The sequence below is a fragment of the Hyla sarda genome, chromosome 3 (genome assembly GCF_029499605.1).
Source record: "Hyla sarda isolate aHylSar1 chromosome 3, aHylSar1.hap1, whole genome shotgun sequence".
Classification (NCBI taxonomy): domain Eukaryota; kingdom Metazoa; phylum Chordata; class Amphibia; order Anura; family Hylidae; genus Hyla; species Hyla sarda.
This window is the reverse complement of record NC_079191.1, coordinates 33,555,547-33,577,073: the sequence shown is the minus strand read 5'-3', so window position 1 is coordinate 33,577,073 and position 21,527 is coordinate 33,555,547. Positions and strand designations below refer to the sequence as shown.

The window sequence follows — 21,527 nt, the reverse complement described above, 5'->3', positions numbered from 1 at the left end:
CCTCGTGCTCCCGCATGCCTTTCTATGCGCTCCCGTATTCATTTCAATGAGCCGGCCGGAGTGAAACGTTCGGTCGGCTCATTTTTGCGCCGTATGCGCTTTTTCCCCGGACCTAAAACTGTGGTCAACCACGGTTTTAGGTCCGGTTGTAAAAGCGCATATGGCGCAAAAATGAGCCGACCGGACCGAACATTTCACTCCGGCCGGCTCATTGAAATGAATTACATACGGGAGCGCATAGAAAGGCATGCGGGAGCGCGAGGTTTTAGCTCCCCCCTGCCGTATGCGCTCCCGTATGGGAGAAAACGTGATGTGAACCCAGCCGCCGAACTCTCCATTTTACTGAGAACCCTAAAAAGGGGCGTGGCCACAGTGAAAAAGTGGCGTGGCCCCGATATTTTCACAAAAACCCAACATATTTGCTAAGGTTTCCACAGAAAATGTGGTGGATTTGAGTTAAGGAAAACCCGACAGATCAGAGCAGGTGTAGGGGAACCTTAGTAAATACCGTGGAAAATAATTGTGGGGAATTAAAACCCACAAAGAAACCTACACAACACTCTTAGTAAATCAGGGCCATTATGTTGTACAAAGTGATATTAACCTGTAAAAACAAATCTAATTCAGTTTAGTAAATGAGGCCCTCTGACGTGCTGATGTTCATGTGTGGTGTCCCGACACCGGATTGCATCCGTTGCCTTGTGGTGAGGTCCCCAAAGTCAGAGTCCCTAGGTGTAGGTGGGGTCCTCATTCTTAGCTAGCCCCTTGTCACCCCTTTTGTAATTAAAACTATTTAAATTTAATGTGTATATATTTGTATAGTAAGTGTACTTACCTAGTTAGTGTCGCAGGACCTGCGGGTCATGTGATGCGCTCCAAAGACTCTATGGTTTCTGTGTATAGGACCTTTGGAGGAAGTCAGGTGTTCACCCATCAGGCTATGTAACGGTGAGTGACAGCTGACCATGGACCAATCCAAAAAGGCCCCGCCCCTGTCCATGGCTCACTCTCTTGTTCCTGGGCTGTTGACAGGGAAGGATCTGTGCTGCTGTCATCAGTGAGTTTAGGCCTGAGCCTTGCGGCTGATCTTTACTAAACTGTGAGTGTATCAATCCCTAAGCACTCTGCAAGATCGCCGGACCTTATCTAACCCCTAAATCCGGATGGATCTTCGCAAATGACCCTAAATTCTGAGACTTATATAAAAAGTCAAGGTCCGCATCAACTGTCAGTCACTGAAGTATATGGAGACTGTATTAATGAGACTGTTACTGTTCATTGGATGTACCGCAAGTCTTTAAGTAAAGTTTATTCAAGTTCAACTACCTTGTGGACCTTCAGTTATTATTTGCATGCACCTATCGTTACTGGGAAGGGCGGCGATAGGTCAGAGAATTACCTCAGCATACTAGCCCTCAGCCTGGCGTCACGAGTGATAGTGTTAACCTTAACCCCTGATATACTGAAGCAACACCCTGACTACCCTACCCCAGAGGCCTACCACACATGGAATCAGTGTCCCCGCTGATTTTCAATGGGAAATTCGCTTTTTTTTTTAATGCGTGTTTATTTCCCCCCCCCCCCCCCCAGACAAGAATTTTAAAACTTGCCTTATGTTGAGAGAGATATATATGCCAAATCCGCTTTGATATGGCTTTCAAGCGGATTTATGTAAAAATGTTCCCATGGAATTTAGATGTGGATTTTCTTCCCAAACGTGTCAAAATTTTTACTTTTATTTTAAATTTAAAAACTCTAAACAAAATATATATATATATATATATATATATATATATATATATATATATATATATATAAAAAAAAAAAAAACTAATTAGAAATGTTTAAGACAATTATCCAAAAAAGTTTTCTTCCACTCCTATGATCCAATTTCTTATCCTGCTGGCGATAACATTGGAGATGGGAATAAAGCCGTCCTCTCAGTTTCCCCTTCTCCATGCAGGAAGTTAAAGCAGCTCTGTGTGCGCCTCTTGGCTCTGCCAAAATATGACTGGAATGTGTCTCTCTCCCTGAGAGGAGGGCGAGTTTTTTTTAAATTTTTTTTTTTGCCTTCAGTTCAGGAGTTTTGGGCTTGAGAGAAGGCAGTGTCTAAAACAACACGGCCCTTGTACACCTGGATCATGCGGAACCTGCTTCACTATTCATGGCATTAAATGGTGGGATTCTTTAATTTAAATTTTTTATTTATTTTTATTTTTTTTCCCCTCCTGGCTGCCACGTTTCCAAAACCGAGTGGATTAAAGCTAAAGCAGGAGGTGAAGGGAAGGGAAGGGGGGGGGGCTGTACAGAAGAGAGAAATGTCTTTATTGAATAACACCCGGCCTTCTGCTCTTTATGAATGTAGAAGTGAAAAACTCATTTCCTCCCCAGGACATAACCGAAACGTGAACTGTAAGACGCACGTCAGTAGCCATCATTCCTTTAAGAAGGAAATATTATTAACCTGCATTTTTTTTCTCTATGAAACAAAGAAAATTATTTTAAATACAAATCAGATCAAATTCCTTAAAGGGGTACTCCGGTGAAAATATTTTTTTCTTTTCAATCAACTGGTGCCAGAAAGTTAAACATATTTGTAAATTACTTCTATTAAAAAATCTTAATCCTTCCTGTACTTATTAGCTGCTGAATACTACAGAGGAAATTATTTTCTTTTTGGAATTCTCTCTCTGATGACATCACGAGCACAGTGCTCTTTGCTGACGTCATTATAATAATAATAATAATAATAACTCTTTATTTATTGTTGTCCTTAGTGGGATTTGAACCCAAGGCGCCAGCACTGCAAGGCAGCAGGGCTAACCACTGAGCCCCCATGCTGCCCTTAGCATACATCTGCTTTGCACGGTTGCTAAAATGGACAGAGATGTCAGCAGAGAGCACTGTGTTCCAAAAAGAAAGGCATTTCCTCTGTAGCATTCAGCAGCTAATAAGTACTGGAAGGATTAAGATTTTTTAATAGAAGTAATTAACAAATATGTTTAACTTTCTGGCACCAGTTGATTTAAAAGAAAAAAGGTTTTCACCGGAGTACCCCTTTAAGTCCACGTTTTAGTTGTTTACAATTCAGCTTTTCACTTATGTTGCGTTATTTATTTTTATTTCAATACAATGATCCCTCAAGTTACAATATTAATTGGTTCCAGGACGACCATTGTATGTTGTGACCATAACTTTATGGAAACCTGGTGATTGGTTCTGAAGCCCCAAAATATCAACAAAAAATAGGAAAAAGTGAGGATTAGATTAAAATAAGTAGGTAACTAATACAGATAAAGCAAGTCCTTACATATAAAAGTAATAAAGATCTGCTGGGAGCTGTAATCACTGTCTATGTAGAGGACAGGAGCTTCTTCAGGGTCCTGTACAGTAAACACAGTGTCCTACAAAAATTGAGCCGCCCTCACCTGGTGTCCAAATGAGTAGTTAACCCTGGCACAGGTAAAGAGTACAGAACATGTAATACCTCCCTGTACTGTAGGAGGCGCTACCAGACACCAGTCAGTGCATACGCTTCAGTAATACAGGGGTTTTACCAGTGAATGTCCATTCTGATTGGTCAGTTCTTCCAACCATTGACACATTTCACAGATTTGGACTATCTGTAGCATTGTATGTTGAGTCTGGTTTCAAGTTGCAGTGGTCCAGAAAAGACCATTGTATGTTGAAACTATTGTATGTTGAGGCCATTGTAAGTTGAGAGATCACTGTAATTGGTTTTGAGCCTCTATTACAACACACAGCATCTTTTTATTTTATTTTTATTTTGATGCAGCTATTTTTATTTATTTATTTTTTTTGCTTCATTTTCCCATTGGCGTAGCCATATGTGGGTTTTTTGTTTCTGACTTTTCACGATCCGTTTTCAGTCTTGGAGTTGGAGGGGGGAAAAAAGTAAATTTTTTATTTTATTATAAAATATAAAAATATCAGATTTCCTAATACCAATTGTACAGCTCTTAAAGGGGTACTCCACCCCTAGACATCTTATCCCCTATCCAAAGGATAGGGGATAAGATGTCTGATCGCGGGGGGTCCCACCGCTGGGGACCCCCGCAATATAGCATGTGGCACCCACCTGTTTCTGCTCCGGAAGTGCTGGAGGGTCTGGGTCCCGACCACGGGAACGGAAGTTCGTGACATCACGACTCCGCCCCCGTTTGACATTTAGCCCTGCCCCCTCAATGCAAGTCTATGGTAGGGGACGAGACGAGCTCCCAGCTTTAGCGTTCCGAACACTTCCAAACTCTGAGCAGCGGAGTACCCCTTTAAATATAACCTTGTTGGATATGTTCACATCTGTGTTGCCTGCCTCCGTCACAGGTTCCGTCAAAAAAACTAGTTGGACCCCATTAGTGTCAATGTGTCTGTAGGGCAATGTTGGTGTCTTCTGCTCCTGTCAAAGCAAGTGTGACCCTTTATATTTGCTGCTGCATATTTTCCTAACTATTGAAGTCAATGGGTAGCAAATTCAGTGGTGTATTGGTGGTTGGGATGGGGTTAAAGGGGTACTCTGGTGGAAAACTTTTTAAAAATTTTTAATTTTATCTTTTTTAAATCAACTGGTGCCAGAAAGTTAAACAGATTTGTAAATCACTAATATAAAAAAAAAATCTTAATCCTTCCAGTACTTATTAGCTGCTGAATACTACAGAGGAAATTCTTTTCTTTTTGGAACACAGTGCTCTCTGCTGACATCTCTGTCCATTTTAAGAACTGTCCAGAGTAGGAGAAAATCCCCATAGCAAACATATGCTGCTCTGCACAATTCCTAAAATGGACAGAGATGTCAGCAGAGAGCACTGTGGTCATGATGTCAGCAGAGAGCTCTGTGTTTCAAAAGGAAAATAATTTCCTCTGTAGAATTCAGCAGCTAATAAATAAATATTGGAAGGATTAAGATTTTTGTTAATAGAAGTAATTTAAAAATCTGTTTAACTTTCTGGCACCAGTTGATTTAAAAAAAAAAAAAAAAAAAAAATAAAGAGTTCCACCGGAGTACCCCCTTTTTTTTTTTTTTTTTTTTTTTTTTTGTGGTTGCATAAAATTGATATAAGACCTGAGACACTTTTTGCCTTGTGTGCAAATAGGACCACAAAGCAGGTGCATGTGTAAAATGACAGACAGCCTTTCTACAACTGAACTAGTGCAAATATGGACAGTTTTAGTAAATTCCGCCCCATTGTGTTCCAAACCTCCTGTGAAAGTATCTTGTCCCTGGTAAAATGATCTTGTGAGAAGATTCACTCAGACTCCTGCACCCAGTGTTGTCTCGGACATTGTTTGCCTGTTGCTAAGTAAAGTTATAAAGAATGTATTCAAAGAAATATGGTGAACGCACAACTGTGCAAAGTGTCAGGCGAGAGGATTCTGCAAACAGGTTAACTTTCCTTGGTTGGGAAGAATTTCTCATCTATTTGCTGAAACTAAATAAACAAAAAATTTTGAAAATGTGCAACACTGGTAATAAAGAGCTATTCCAGGCATAAAATAGGACATCATCTGTTCAGGGTGGAGACTTTAACTGCTGTAATATTAACAATTAGGAACAAATATAAAACTACTATAAAACTCTCTCCTATATACAAGAATATAACTACTATAATACTGCCTCCTATGTACAAGAATATAACTACTATAAAACTCTCCTATATTCAAGAATATAACTACTATAATACTGCTCATATATACAAGAATATAACTACTATAATACCGCTCCTATATACAAGAATATAACTACAATAATTCTACTCCTATATACAAGAATATAAATACTATAATACTGCCCCCTATATACAAGAATATAACTATTATAATACTGCCTCCTATATACAAGAATATAACTACTATAATACTGCCTCCTATATACAAGAATATAACTACTATAATACTGCCTCCTATATACAAGAATATAACTACTATAATACTGCCTCCTATGTACAAGAATATAACTACAATAATTCTACTCCTATATAAAAAGAATATAACTACTATTATACTGCTCCTATATAAAAGAATATAACTACTATAATACTGCCTCCTATATACAAGAATATAATTACTATAATACTGCCTCCTATATACAAGAATATAACTACTATAATACTGCCTCCTATGTACAAGAATATAACTACTATAAAACTCTCCTATATTCAAGAATATAACTACTATAATACTGCTCATATATACAAGAATATAACTACTATAATACCGCTCCTATATACAAGAATATAACTACAATAATTCTACTCCTATATACAAGAATATAAATACTATAATACTGCCCCCTATATACAAGAATATAACTATTATAATACTGCCTCCTATATACAAGAATATAACTACTATAATACTGCCTCCTATATACAAGAATATAACTACTATAATACTGCCTCCTATGTACAAGAATATAACTACAATAATTCTACTCCTATATAAAAAGAATATAACTACTATTATACTGCTCCTATATAAAAGAATATAACTACTATAATACTGCCTCCTATATACAAGAATATAATTACTATAATACTGCCTCCTATATACAAGAATATAACTACTATAATACTGCCTCCTATATACAAGAATATAACTACTATAATACTGCTCCTATATACAAGAATATAACTACTATAATACTGCTCCTATGTACAAGAATATAACTACTATAATACTGCTCCTATGTACAAGAATATAACTACTATAATACTGCTCCTATATACAAGAATATAACTACTATAATACTGCTCCTATATACAAGAATATAACTACTATAATACTGCCTCCTATATACAAGAATATAACTACTATAATACCGTTCCTATGTACAAGAATATAACTACTATAATACTGCTCCTATCTACAAGAATATAACTACTATAATACTGCTCCTATATACAAGAATATAACTACTATAATACTGCTCCTATATACAAGAATATAACTACTATAATACTGCCTCCTATATACAAGAATATAACTACTATAATACTGCTCGAATATAACTACTATAATACTGCTCCTATATACAAGAATATAACTACTATAATACTGCTCCTATATACAAGAATATAACTACTATAATACTGCTCCTATATACAAGAATATAACTATTATAATACTGCTCCTATATACAAGAATATAACTACTATAATACTGCTCGAATATAACTACTATAATACTGCTCCTATATACAAGAATATAACTACTATAATACTGCTCCTATATACAAGAATATAACTACTATAACACTGCTCCTATATACAAGAATATAACTACTATAATACTGCTCCTATATACAAGAATATAACTACTATAATACTGCTCCTATATACAAGAATATAACTACTAGAATACTGCTCCTATATACAAGAATATAACTACTAGAATACTGCTCCTATATACAAGAATATAACTACTATAATACTGCTCCTATATACAAGAATATAACTACTATAATACTGCTCCTATATACAAGAATATAACTACTATAATACTGCTCCTATATACAAGAATATAACTACTATAATACTGCTTACTATGTACATGATCACATTTGCTTTGGCTGCTAAAATGATAGAATATCTATAAATATCCACAAGTTTTATCCAATGAAGAAATAGTTGTCACGGTTTATATGCAGGGCTTCTTCTGCAGTTAGTTTTCTTAATACAAATACGGCTGCATTTACGCTGACAAAACAAAACCTGCTGGTCCAGCACAAACTGAACCCTTTACGTGGCCCTCACTATATACGTGGCTTACTATTGGCCACCCTACAGTGAGGTAAAGTTTCAAATCCACTGGTTCCAGAAAGTTAAACAGATTTGTAAATTACTATATAAAAAGCCTAATCCTTCCTGTACTTAGCTGCTGTATGCTCCAGAGGAAGTTGTGTAGTTCTTTCCAGTGTGACCACAGTGCTCTCTGCTGACACCTCTGTCCATGTCAGGAACTGTCCAAAGCAGGAAAGGTTTCCTATGGGGATTTGCCTCTACTCTGGACAGTTCCTGACATGGACAGAGGTGGCAGCAGAGAGCACTGTAGTCACACTGGAAAGAACTACACAACTTCCTCTGGAGCATACAGACGCTAAGTACTGGAAGGATTAAGCTTTTTATATAGAAGTCATTTACAAATAAAGTGGTATGTCAATAAAGTGTTTGCCTTGTAATGTCCGCAACTACAGATCCACAAGAGTCTGCACAGTACTAGTTGTGTGTGAACGCTTTGTTTGTTTTCAGTGTTATTACTGTGCACAGAAGCGCTATAGAGTGCATAGGACCATATGTCATTTTATGTAGGTGCCCTATAGGACTCTAGTAAGTATATTTGTATCTATTTAGTACATATGTGTGTTTGACATTAATTTGTGTGACTAATATGGGGCCTTAAAGGGGTACTCCGGGGAACTAAACCCATAGCCCATCTGTTCCATTGCAGAAATCTATTGTCTAAAAATCATTCTTGAGCTATATAGAGCAGTTTCTCCCCTTTTGGTTGTCACATGCAGAGAGTGAGGGAAAGGCCTCATCCAGCCACCCACCGTGTCTCTGTCCAAATCGGTCTCTGAAAGCAACCCCCACCCTCCTGCAAGACATAGACCTTGTGGTATCTGCCCTGCACTGAGAACTTATGCTTCCTTTAATGCTCTGAGCTGGAAGGTGTGTGCACCCTCAGTCAATCACTCATTGTATGGGTCTGCTCACAGAGCAGAAGGGTGGGGGCTGCTCTTAGAGAGAGAGGGAGCTGGCCTGCAGTGATAGTAGAGCTGCAGTGACTGCCAGGACTTGAAGTATCATGCTGCAGGGGGAGGGAAGGATGACAAAGAATATCAAGCCAGAGAATACAACAGTGGCTACAGGAGCCATGCATATCAGGATCACTTACAGGGAACATATTTAGGTAGCGTGGTGGCTTTGGAGCTTTTTTTTCTTTTCTACTTAATTTGGTACTCTGTTGGAAACCTCCCTTATCCAAAGGATAGGGGATAAGATGTTAGATCGCGGGGGGTCCCGGGCTGGCAGCGGCGGCGTCCGGAACAAGAAAGCTTACAGCTTCCGCGTTTGTGACGTCACGCCACACCCCCTCCATTTATGTCTATGGGAGGAGGCGTGACTGCTAGTACATAGCCGTCACGCCTCCTCCCATAGACGTGAATGGAGAAGGGTTGGCAGCTTGCATCGCTAGTCATTGGGCATGGAGCGAAGTTCGCTCCGTACACCGGATGTCTGGGGTGCCGCAGCGGAAATCGTGGGGGGTCCCCAGCAATGGGACCCCCTCGATTTAACATCTTATTCCCTATCCTTTGGAGTACCCCTTTTAATATCTACTTCTCTTGAGTACCCCTTTAACACAGCTCAATTATTTCGGTTGCAGGGATCCTGCGATGCTTTGTTCGGTTCAGTTGGTCATGTAGATGCTTTACATGTCTTCATGTGTTTAGCTTCCGTATTTTGCGCAAAAATCCATCTGTTCTGCTGCTCACTTATTCTGACATCCTCTGCTCAGGAAGGGCTTAGTCCAAGGCAAGCACTGAGCCCGCCCTCACTCACTCACCATCCCTTCACTTCCAGTCTGCTGTGCTTGGTCTCTTCATCCAATCACTGCAGGCTGCTCTGTAACCCCCATGCTGGGAGTTTTGCAACAGCTGTAGACACACTGGTTGGGAAGCACTGATCTAGTCCTCTTCAGAACATAGGCCACTCTGCCTATCTGATAGACGTGTTACTCTTACCATGGATAGCAGTCCACATATTGCCTTTACTGAGCAAGTCCATCGTCCACTCAATAGAGAATAAAAAAAAAGGGGGTGTCCTTAAAGGGGATAAGAAGGTGACACTCAGGTATGCTCCTGTGCGAGGTCAATTCCATGTCCGCGTCACAATGTTTAATTTGGCCCAGCAAAAATATTTTGCATTGAATATTTTGCAGAAAAACATATTTGGCTTTATGTGCAAATACCTGGAGGCTCCAGCCATAAATGTGACATAATCCTCACGTCTAATGAAGGTTTTTTTCATCACTTGTATAAATACTTGGGCGCTCCTGCGCCTTGGGCTGTTATGAAGAGGCTAAAATAAAAATAAAAATTAATTTACATTTTTTTCTAAAATTAATTAAATATAATGGATACTGGATTTAACTTTTTTAACTATTAAAGATATATATATATATATATATATATATATATATATATATATATATTGTTGTTTATAGAATTTGTGTAAAATATATTTGTGTGTGTGTGTGTGTGTGTGTATATATAATATATATATATACAGTGGGGATCAAAAGTTTGGGCTATCCAGGTAAAAATTTGTATTAATGTGCATAAAGAAGCCAAGGAAAGATGGAAAAATCTCCAAAAGGCATCAAATTACAGATTAGACATTCTTATAATATGTCAACAAAAGTTAAATTTTATTTCCATCATTTACACTTTCAAAATAACAGAAAACAAAAAATCTGCATCTGCAAAAGTTTGGGCACCCTGCAGAATTTATAGCATGCACTGCCCCCTTTGCAAAGCTGAGACCTGCCAGTGTCATGGATTGTTCTCAATCATCATCTGGGAAGACCAGGTGATGTCAATCTCAAAGGTTTTAAATGCCCAGACTCATCTGACTTTGCCCCAACAATCAGCCCCATGGGTTCTTCTAAGCAGTTGTCTAGAAATCTGAAACTGAAAATAGTTGACGCTCACAAAGCTGGAGAAGGCTATAAGAAGATAGCAAAATGTTTTCAGATGTCAATATCCTCTGTTCAGAATGTAATTAAGAAATGGCAGTCATCAGGAACAGTGGAAGTTAAAGCAAGATCTGGAAGACAAAGAAAATATCAGACAGAACAGCTCGCAGGATTGTGAGAAAAACAATTCAAAACCCACGTTTGACTGCACAATCCCTCCAGAAAGATCTGGCAGACACTGGAGTTGTGGTACACTATTCCACTATAAAGAGATACTTGTACAAATATGGTCTTCATGGAAGAGTCATCAGAAGAAAACCTCTTCTACGTCCTCACCACAAAAAGTTCTGTGGACTGATGAGGTTAAAATTGAACTTATTGGCCGGAATGAGCAAAGGTACATTTGGAGAAGAAGGGGAACAGAATTCAATAAAAAGAACCTCTGTCCAACTGTTAAATATGGGGGTGGATCAATCATGCTTTGGGGTTGTATTGCAGCCAGTGGCACAGGGAACATCTCACGAGTAGAAGGAAAAATGGATTCAATAAAATTTCAGCAAATTTTGCATGTTAACTTGATGCCATCTGTGAAAAAGCTGAAGTTAAAGAGAGGATGGCTTCTACAAATGGATAATGATCCTAAACACACCTCGAAATCCACGGGGGATTACATCAAGAGGCGTAAACTGAAGGTTTTGCCATGGCCTTCACAATCTCTTGACCTCAACATAATTGAAAATCTATGACAGACAGCCCAGAAATCTCAAAGAACTGGAAGACTTTTTTTTTAAGGAAGAATGGGCAAAGATACCTCAAACAAGAATTGAAAAACTCTTGGCCGGCTACAAAAAGTGTTTACAAGCTCTGATACTTGCCAAAGGGGGCAGTACAAGATATTAACTCTGCAGGGTGCCCAAACTTTTGCAGACGCCATTTTTTTTGTTTTCTGTTATTTTGAAAGTGTAAATAATGGAAATAAAATGTAACTTTTGTTGGCATAGTACAAGAATGTCTAATCTGTAATTTGATGCCTTTTGGAAATTTTTCCATCTTTCCTTGGCTTCTTTATGCACATTAATACACATTTTTACCAGGGGTGCCCAAACTTTTGATCCCCACTGTATATATAATTAATATTTTTGTGCAAAAATTCAGGATTCTTTCTTATGGTGGTCCCATATCTGTTTCTATTACAGGTCTCTGCTAAAACTGCCTTTATCTTCATCTTACCTCAGTATAACAGCAGCCTCCAGTCTCTCGGTAAGTTTGCCTTCTATCAGTTCATGAGTTGTAGTACTGTTCGTATTGTGTTTATATTTGGGATAATTGATACTGAGAGAGTAGTGGATGCATAGAATAGCCTTCCTTCAGAAGTGGTCACTGCAAATACAGTGAAGGAGTTTTAGCATGAATGGGATAGGCATAAGGCTAACCTTCATATAAGATAGGGATGTGCATAAGGCTATCCTTCATATAAGATGGATAGGTATAAGGGTATGTTCACACTGAGGAATTGGAGAGGAATTTCCACGAGTAATTCTGATTGCTTTTTCCTCTCCAAATCATTCAGCAGTGAAAATCCCCATAGAGTTGTGCAGAATTTCTGCCCCTCAGTTCACACTGAGGAATTTCCTCAAGCAGAATTCTGACGAGGAAGTCTGTTCCGCTTGAAGAAAGAACATGTTCTTTCTTTCAGGCGGAATCAGCGTCGTTCTCCCATAGAGATCAATGTTATTTATTTTATTTTTTTGAGTCAGAAGCATTTCCACGTGGATTCCGCGCTGAATTGGCACGGAATTTCCTCATGAAAAAAATAAATAAATTTATGAATAGAAATACTTGATACTCCTCATCCGCATGAAACCTGCATTTCCGTGCGAAATCTCTGAGTTCTTGTGAAAAAGTAACAATATTTTGAGGCAGAAAATTTCTGCTTGATTTCCGCCCCAATTCCTCAGTGTGAACATACCCTAAGGCTATCCTTCATATAAGATAGGGATAGGCATAAGACTATCCTTCATATAAGATAGGAATAGGCATAAGGATATCCTTCATATAAGATAGGGATAGGCATAAGGTTATATTTCATATAAGATAGGGATAAGCATAAGACTATCCTTCATATAAGATAGGGATAGGCATAAGACTATCCTTCATATAAGATAGGGATAGGCATAAGGATATCCTTCATATAAGATAGGGATAGGCATAAGGATATCCTTCATATAAGATAGGAATAGGCATAAGGATATCCTTCATATAAGATAGGAATAGGCATAAGGATATCCTTCATATAAGATAGGGATAGGCATACAGTAAGTAATATGGCACTTGTGCGTAGGCTCAATGGCCCTGTTGGTTCTCTTCTGTTGGATGGCCTATTGTTATGTGCTGTTGCTTTCTGCAGTTAGGCTGGTTTGCCATAGTAGTTTATTCTAGGAGATAATAGATATGTCCTCGCATTTGTTTAGTTATTTAAAATAGGGGAACGTAAATATGGTAGAGTCACTTGTATGTTCTACTTGTAGATCGTAGGCTTGAAGCGGTACTCTGGGATAGAAAAATGTATCCCCTATGCTAAGGATAGGGGATAAGTGTCAGATTACGTGTGGTCCGACCGCTGGGACCTATCGGCGACCTGGTGCCCTGGCTCGCCTCCTGAATGGGGTTTGTCGACCACCAAGTGCAGCGCATAGACATTGCCTAGAGGGGGCGTGTTGGTCACCGCTTGGTGCCATGGTCCATTCAGGAGGAGAGCCGGGGCCCCAGGTGGCAGTATGCGGGGGTCTCGGTGGTCTGATTTTTCTATCCCAGAGTACTCTATAGACCAGCATGATATTATCATGTATTAAGAGACATGGACACGCAGAAAAGGGATAGAATATTACATGTAATTCTCTCTGCCTCCATCATACCAAGGCTTTATAAGTATATAAAAGGCTAATATTAAAAATGTTTTCATGTGAAATTGCTTCAGAGGACAATGGGCGACTATAGGGGTGATATAGAAACTTTATAAATTTCCTCTGGTTTAATAGGTTAAAGGGATACTCCGCTGCTCACCATTTGGAACAAACTGTTCTGAACACTGGAGCCGGGAGCTCGTGATGTCATAGCCCCTCCCCCTCATGACGTCACGCCCCACCCCCTCAATGCAAGTCTATGGGAGGGGGTGTGGCAGCCATCACGCCCCCTCCCATAGACTTGCATAGAGGGGACGGGGCTATGACATCACAAGCTCCCTGCTCCAGCGTTCGGAACAGTTTGTTCGAAACGCTGAGCAGTGGAGTATCCCTTTTAAATATGTAGATTTAAGACCTGTGCTCAAAACCTAGGCCAGAGTACCTCTTTATAAAAGTACCTAAATGCAACAGGACAATTCTCTTGGTGGCAGAGCAGGGTCCCCTATACATTGGACTCCTGTTGCAAATCCTTTGACACTTATACAGTGCCTCCTTTTATCCAGTGTTCTCCCTTTTACACAGTACCTCCTTCAGGCCAGTGGCTCTCCTTTACACAGCGGCCCTGATTTACTAAGAGTGTTGTGTAGTTTCCTTTGTGGGTTTTAATTCCCTACAATTTCCACAGTATTTTCACTTTTCCCTACACTTTCCCTACTCTTTTTTTTACACATGCTCTGATCTGTAGGGTTTTCCTCAGCTCAAATCCACCACATTTTCTGTGGAAACCTTAGTAAATATGTTGGATTTTTGTAATAAAATGTCAGGGACACGTCCCCTTTTTGGCAACCACTTTTTCCAATGGCCACGGCCAGTGGTCCTCCTCTACACGGTGCCTTTTTCAGCCAGCAGGGCTTCTTTCCACAGTGCCTTTGTCACTTAGCGGTCCTCCTGTACATAGTGCCTCTGTCACTTAGCGGTCCTCCTGTACATAGTGCCTCTGTCACTTAGCTGTCCTCCTGTACATAGTGCCTCCTTCAGTTAGCGGTCCTCCTGTACATAGTGCCTCCTTCAGTTAGTGGTCCTCCTGTACATAGTGCCTCCTTCAGTTAGCGGTCCTCCTGTACATAGTGCCTCCTTCAGTTAGTGGTCCTCCTGTACATAGTGCCTCCTTCAGTTAGTGGTCCTCCTGTACATAGTGCCTCCTTCAGTTAGTGGTCCTCCTGTACATAGTGCCTCCTTCAGTTAGTGGTCCTCCTGTACATAGTGCCTCCTTCAGTTAGTGGTCCTCCTGTACATAGTGCCTCCTTCAGTTAGTGGTCCTCCTGTACATAGTGCCTCCTTCAGTTAGTGGTCCTCCTGTACATAGTGCCTCCTTCAGTTAGCGGTCCTCCTGTACATAGTGCCTCCTTCAGTTAGTGGTCCTCCTGTACATAGTGCCTCCTTCAGTTAGCGGTCCTCCTGTACATAGTGCCTCTGTCACTTAGCGGTCCTCCTGTACATAGTGCCTCCTTCAGTTAGCGGTCCTCCTGTACATAGTGCCTCCTTCAGTTAGTGGTCCTCCTGTACATAGTGCCTCCTTCAGTTAGTGGTCCTCCTGTACATAGTGCCTCCTTCAGTTAGTGGTCCTCCTGTACATAGTGCCTCCTTCAGTTAGTGGTCCTCCTGTACATAGTGCCTCCTTCAGTTAGCGGTCCTCCTGTACATAGTGCCTCCTTCAGATAGCGGTCCTCCTGTACATAGTGCCTCCTTCAGTTAGCGGTCCTCCTGTACATAGTGCCTCCTTCAGTTAGTGGTCCTCCTTTCCACAGTGCCTCCTTAAGTCAGCTGTGCCCTTTCCCCTACACATTGCCTCCTTTAGTCATTTTTCCTCACTCTCTCTTTTTTTTGTGGTGCTTTTTTCTTTGGCTAGTGACCCACCCTTTGCCTCCTTCAACCAGCATTCCCTGTTACACAGTGTGAAATCTACCTTACATAGTGCCTACAAATCTACCTTACATAGTGCCCTCCACTGTGTCCCACCCGCAACAGAGTACCCGACTTAACCATTCCAGGGGTCTGGGACTATTACATTTTGCGGAAGCTCCTGAACGTTCCCAGAGGCTTAGCTGATATCACCATTTTATGTAACAGGTAAACTATTGTCTGTATGTAAACTGCTCAAAAAAATAAAGGGAGCACTAAGATAACATCCTAGATCGGAAGGAATGAACTAATCGTATGAAATACTTTCGTCTTTACATAGTTGAATGTGCTGACAACAAAATCACACAAAAATTATCAATGGAAATCAAATTTATCAACCCATGGAGGTCTGGATATGGAGTCACACTCAAAATCATAGAGGAAAACCCCACTACAGGCTGATCCAACTTCATGTAATGTCCTTAATACAAGTCACAATGAGGCTCAGTAGTGTGTGTGGCCTCCACGTGCCCGTATGACCTCCCTACAATGCCTGGGCATGCTCCTGATGAGGTGGCGGATGGTCTCCTGAGGGATGTCCTCCCAGACCTGGACTAAAGCATTCGCCAACTCCTGGACAGTCTATGGTGCAATGTAGTGTTGGTGGATGGAGCGAGACATGATGTCCCAGATGTGCTCAATCGGATTCAGGTCTGGGGAACTGGCGGGCCAGTCCATAGCATCAATGCCTTCCTCTTGCAGGAATTGTTGACACACTCCAGCCACATGAGGTCTAGCATTGTCTTGCATTAGGAGGAGCCCAGGGCTAACCGCACCAGCATATGGTCTCACAAGGGGTCTGAGGATCTCATCTCTGTACCTAATGGCAGTCAGGCTACCTCTGGCAAGCATATGGAGGGCTGTGTGGCCCCCTAAAGAAATGCCACCCCACACAGTTACTGACCCACCGCCAAACCGGTCATGCTGGAGGATGTTGCAGGCAGCAGAATGTTCTCCACGGCGTCTCCAGACTCACATCTGTCACATGTACTCGGTGTGAACCTGCTTTCATCTGTGAAGAGCACAGGGCGCCCGTGGCAAATTTGACAATCTTGGTGATCTCTGGCAAATGCCTAACGTCTTGCACGGTGTTGGGCTGTAAGCACAACCCCCACCTGTGGACGTCTGGCCCTCATACCACCCTTATGGAGTCTGTTTCTGATCGTTTGAGTGGACACATGCTGGAGATCATTTTGCAGGGCTCTGGCAGTGCTCCTCCTTGCACAAAGGAAGAGGTAGTGGTCCTGCTTCTGGGTTGTTTCCCTCCTACGGTCTCCTCCACGTCTCCTGATGTACTGGCCTGTCTCCTGGTAGCGCGTCCATGCTCTGGACACTACGCTGACAGACATAGCAAACCTTCTTGCCACAGCTCGCATTGATGTACCATCCTGGATGAGCTGCACTACCTGAGCCACTTGTGTGGGTAGTAGACTCAGTCTCATGCCACCACTAGAGTGAAAGCACCACCAGCATTCAAAAGTGACCAAAACATCAGCCAGGAAGCATAGGAACTGAGAAGTGGTCTGTGGTAACCACCTGCAGATCCACTCCTTTACTGGGGGTGTCTTGCTAATTAACTATAATTTCCACCTGTTGTCTGTTCCATTTGTACAACAGCATGTGAAATTGATTGTCAATCAGTGTTGCTTCCTGAGTGGACAGTGTGATTTCACAGAAGTGTCATTGACTTGGAGTTACATTGTGTTGTTTGTGTTCCCTTTATTTTTTTGAGCAGTGTATAAAAAGTCCTGATTCATCCACCTCATACAGTATATATCCCAGGCCAGTGTTCCCCAACCAGTGTGCCTCCAGCCGTGGCAAAACTACAATTCCCAGCATGGGAGTTGTAGTTTTGCAACAGCTGGAGGCACACTGGTTAGGAAACCCTGTTCTAGACATTTTATATCATATAACCAATAATACTATTAACTCCCTCTTTACTTTCTAGATGGTGAGATCGTCTATTATCACTATGGTGCGAAGGATCTGGTCACCATATTGTTCTATGTTATCATTGCAATCATTCTGCACGCGATCGTCCAGGAATATATGCTAGACGTGAGTAGATGACCTCGCTTCACATTCTGGTTATTAAAAATGGGATTGGGGGAGGGGAGATTGTATTCAGCCCCCAGTAACTGAATACCCAGTATTCTAGTATTATTTGTGTGTGTGTGTGTGTATATGTATATATATGTGTGTATGTGTATATTTTATTATTATATTAATATTATATAATATAATAAAAATAAAAAAATTATTATTTTTATTATACATTTTTATTTATTATATATTTTTATTATATATACCGGTAATAATAAAAATATACAATAAAAATATAATTTTATATTTTATATAATTATATATTTTTATTATATATAATTATTATTAATAATAAAAATATATATTTTTATTATTATTATATATTTGTATAAATATATATTTTTTTCTGTAGTATTAGTTTTCATCAGGTATTCTTGGGGGTGTAGTTGTAGTACTTGAAGTTACTTAGCATCCGCTTCTTCCTGCATGTGTGACCGCCATTTGAACGCATGCGACCACAGAATGTTGTATGTGTACAATAGAAAATAATAACATTTCTTTGTCTTGGCCCGTACAGAAAATAAACAGACGGCTCCACCTGTCTAAGGTAAAGCAAAGCCGCTTTAATGAATCCGGGCAGCTGGCGGCATTTCACTTGGCCTCCATGTTTTGGAGTCTGTATGTTGCGGCCACGGTGAGTAGTGCTATAGTAACGTGTCAATGTTTTGGCTCTATTGTAAATTTATTGGGGTGATACATAACGTGGACCCTTAATCATGAGATTGTAATCTAAGATGGTGCCAGCGCCTATGGGGGAATTTATTAATCCGCGCACCTTCAAAATTTTGCGAGTTTTTATTTTTATTTTATTTTTTGCGTTGGTTGTGGTTAGCAGATGCACTGACTGCTGTGCTGAGTTTATTATTACTTTTTTGCGCAAATGTACTTCAGTGACCAGCAGGCATGGGAATATGTGTGGGCTTTTCACCCTTTTTTGGGCTCGGGGGCATCCTGTTATTTGTGCATAATAAAGTGACATAAATTTTAATAAATGTTGTGCTACAACTGAGAAAACTGCACATTTGCGCATGTCACAAAAAGCTGCACTAATGATAAATTCCCCACTATGGAATACACTACGGAACTTTAGGCGGACAATCCATGCACAGCAGGAGATGCGCCGTCACCAATGCGTTTCTGAGCGGAGTGAACGGGTTAATTTATTCGGCGGGGGAGTATGAATTTCCGCAGTTTGAACATTCAGCCGTGTGCGCAGTGTAGTGTGACCCTCGGCCTACGTCTAGGTTTACGTTACGGAATTTCCATCCAGATAATTGGAGTGTGGCCTGCGCTGACTTAATCATTTGGCTCTGGCACCGTGCGTACATCTGCAGTCCCCTATAGACGGCCATGTATTCCAGGCGGATTCAAACTAAAGAAAAAACAAGATCATTCGGCGCAGAATTTCAGCGGCGGAAGTTACTTAGTGTGCACTGTGCAGCGGAATCCTGTTGCCAGAAATGGGAGTCTGCTGCGCCAGAATTTTGGAATGGAATTTTAAAGCGGAATTCCATCTGGAAATTCCGTAGTGTGAACCTAGCCCAAGTGTTGTACCCGGGCTTTAGTGCAGGAAAGGTCCATATATGGAGTCATTTTAAACAATTGCCTTTTGGGGTCAGGAGGTTCAGGTTATGTCACTGGGTGGCACCATATGGTCTTTGGGCACTGACGTGTCACGCCAGATAAGTGCTACCTTCTTGGTTATGGGATTTGTCGGGATGTAGTGATACTGTTCTAACCATAACATCTAAGGCTGCATTTACATCTCGTTTTTGCAATACGGTTCTCGTATCCGGATTCAGTGAAAAAAAAACGTATGGAACCGTATGTATAGACATTTCATAGAAAACCGTATGCCAACTGTAGCATCTGGTTGTGTACGTTTTGCATCATTTACGGTTTTATCCTTTTTTTTTTCTCTTCCCCCTACACAAATGCGTAGTCTACTACGGTTTTATATCCAGGTAAAAAAAAAAAAAAAAAAAAAAAAAAAAAAAAGATACAACCCATATATGTTTTTTTTAAAAATGGTGGTCTATGGGAACTGTACAGAACCGTATGTACGTACGGTCCCATCCGGTTTGCACAATACGGTGCACGACGAAAGCTCTTCCTACAAATAGAATGAGAAGAACTTTATTTAATTAAGGACAAACACAAAACCGTATCCGTTTTTTTTTTTCCCCCCCAAAAAAAACTTATGAAACCGTATGCAACTGGACATCCGTTTTCAAACCGTATACGGTTTAAAACCGTACAGAGGTCTATACGGCTGTATACAGTTCGGTCCGTTTTTTTTACAAAAAACCTGATATGGGAACCGTATTGCAAAAACGAGATGTGAATACAGCCTAAGCCATTGTTTCCCAACCAAGGTGCCTCCAGCTGTTAAAAAACTACAACTCCCAGCATGCCCGGACAGCTGGTTGGGAAACAATGGTCTACGCGGAGACCTCATCATGCTACATGTTTTGCATAGCTGCTGCTATGTAGACTGCAATAATCAATAAAATATAAATAAATGTAATCTATATAACCTGGGCTCTCTTTTCCACTCCAGGAAGGTTATTTATCTAATCCAAAGACCCTATGGGAAAGTTATCCTCATGTGTATTTACCGTAAGTATCCCGGTGATCTACTCCATAACGATATGTAAAATATTTGCTTACCTTTCTGGTTTTAGCTGTATTTTATTTAATAAAGACCTATCAGACGCTCCACACTGGGGCTCTGGGCTCGAATTTAACCAAAGGACATTATATACATATGGTATGAAAGACAAAAGAACCAGCGCTCAAGATCTATAAATATAAGGCACACGTAATATTGAAACAAGATGAAATAGTCACATGACTGAAGGTCCTGCGACGCTACCAAGGTAAGTATACTAATATACATTAAATTAAATATTTACATTTAAACATTAAAAAACTAGAAAAGAAGAAGGAGGTGACTAGGGGCTGTCCCACCTGGGGGACCCTACCTGAATGTAGTAACTCTGACTTTGGGGACCACCATACAAGGTACGGTATGCAATACGGTACCGGGACACCACACTAATAAATTTCATCTTATTTCATCTTGTTTCAATATTCATCTTGTTTCAATATTTTATTTAATAAAGACCTATCAGACGCTCCACACTGGGGCTCTGGGCTCGAATTCAACCAAAGGACATTATATACATATGGTATGAAAGACAAAAGAACCAGCACTCAAGATCTATAAATATAAGGCACACTGAATATTGAAACAAGATAAAATTTATTAGTGTGGTGTCCCAGTACCGTATTGCATACCGTACCTTGTATGGTGGTCCCCAAAGTCAGAGTTACTACGTTCAGGTAGGGTCCCCCAGGTGGGACAGCCCCTAGTCACCTCCTTCTTTTCTAGTTTTGTAATGTTTAAATGTAAATATTTAATATAATGTATATTAGTATACTTACCTTGGTAGCGTCGCAGGACCTTCGGTCATGTGACTATGTTAATTCCTCTATAGTATGTTGGAGGACCTTTTGGAGGTCCTTGGGTCACATGATTACCCATAACTCTTTGTACAGATAATTGACAGAAGTATTGGACAAATCTGCTTAAAGGACATCTGCAGCGTGATTAACACTTATCCCCTATCCACAGGATAGGAGATAAGTGTTTGATCGTGGGGGGTCCGACCGCTGGGACCCCCTGTGATCTCCTGTACGGGGCCGCGGCTGTCCCGTGCAGGGGGCGTGCCGGCCGCAGCATGACTTTGCAGCTGGCACGCCTCCTCCATACATCTCTATGGGAGAGGCGGGGAGGGAGAGTTCGTGCCTCCCCGTCTCCCCCATAGAACTGTATGGGGACGGGGA

At 40.6% G+C, this 21,527-nt stretch overlaps 1 protein-coding gene across 1 annotated transcript in view; it reads left to right on the top strand.

Moving 5' to 3' along the window:
* Positions 1-21,527, top strand: part of TRAM2 (translocation associated membrane protein 2) — a 56,850-nt gene that overhangs the window by 14,695 nt on the left and 20,628 nt on the right. The window contains exons 2-5 of the mRNA XM_056564032.1: positions 11,907-11,970; positions 17,524-17,633; positions 18,196-18,312; positions 20,239-20,297. Of these exons, the coding sequence (XP_056420007.1) occupies positions 11,907-11,970; positions 17,524-17,633; positions 18,196-18,312; positions 20,239-20,297 (350 nt within the window). The remainder of the gene's footprint in view (positions 1-11,906; positions 11,971-17,523; positions 17,634-18,195; positions 18,313-20,238; positions 20,298-21,527) is intronic.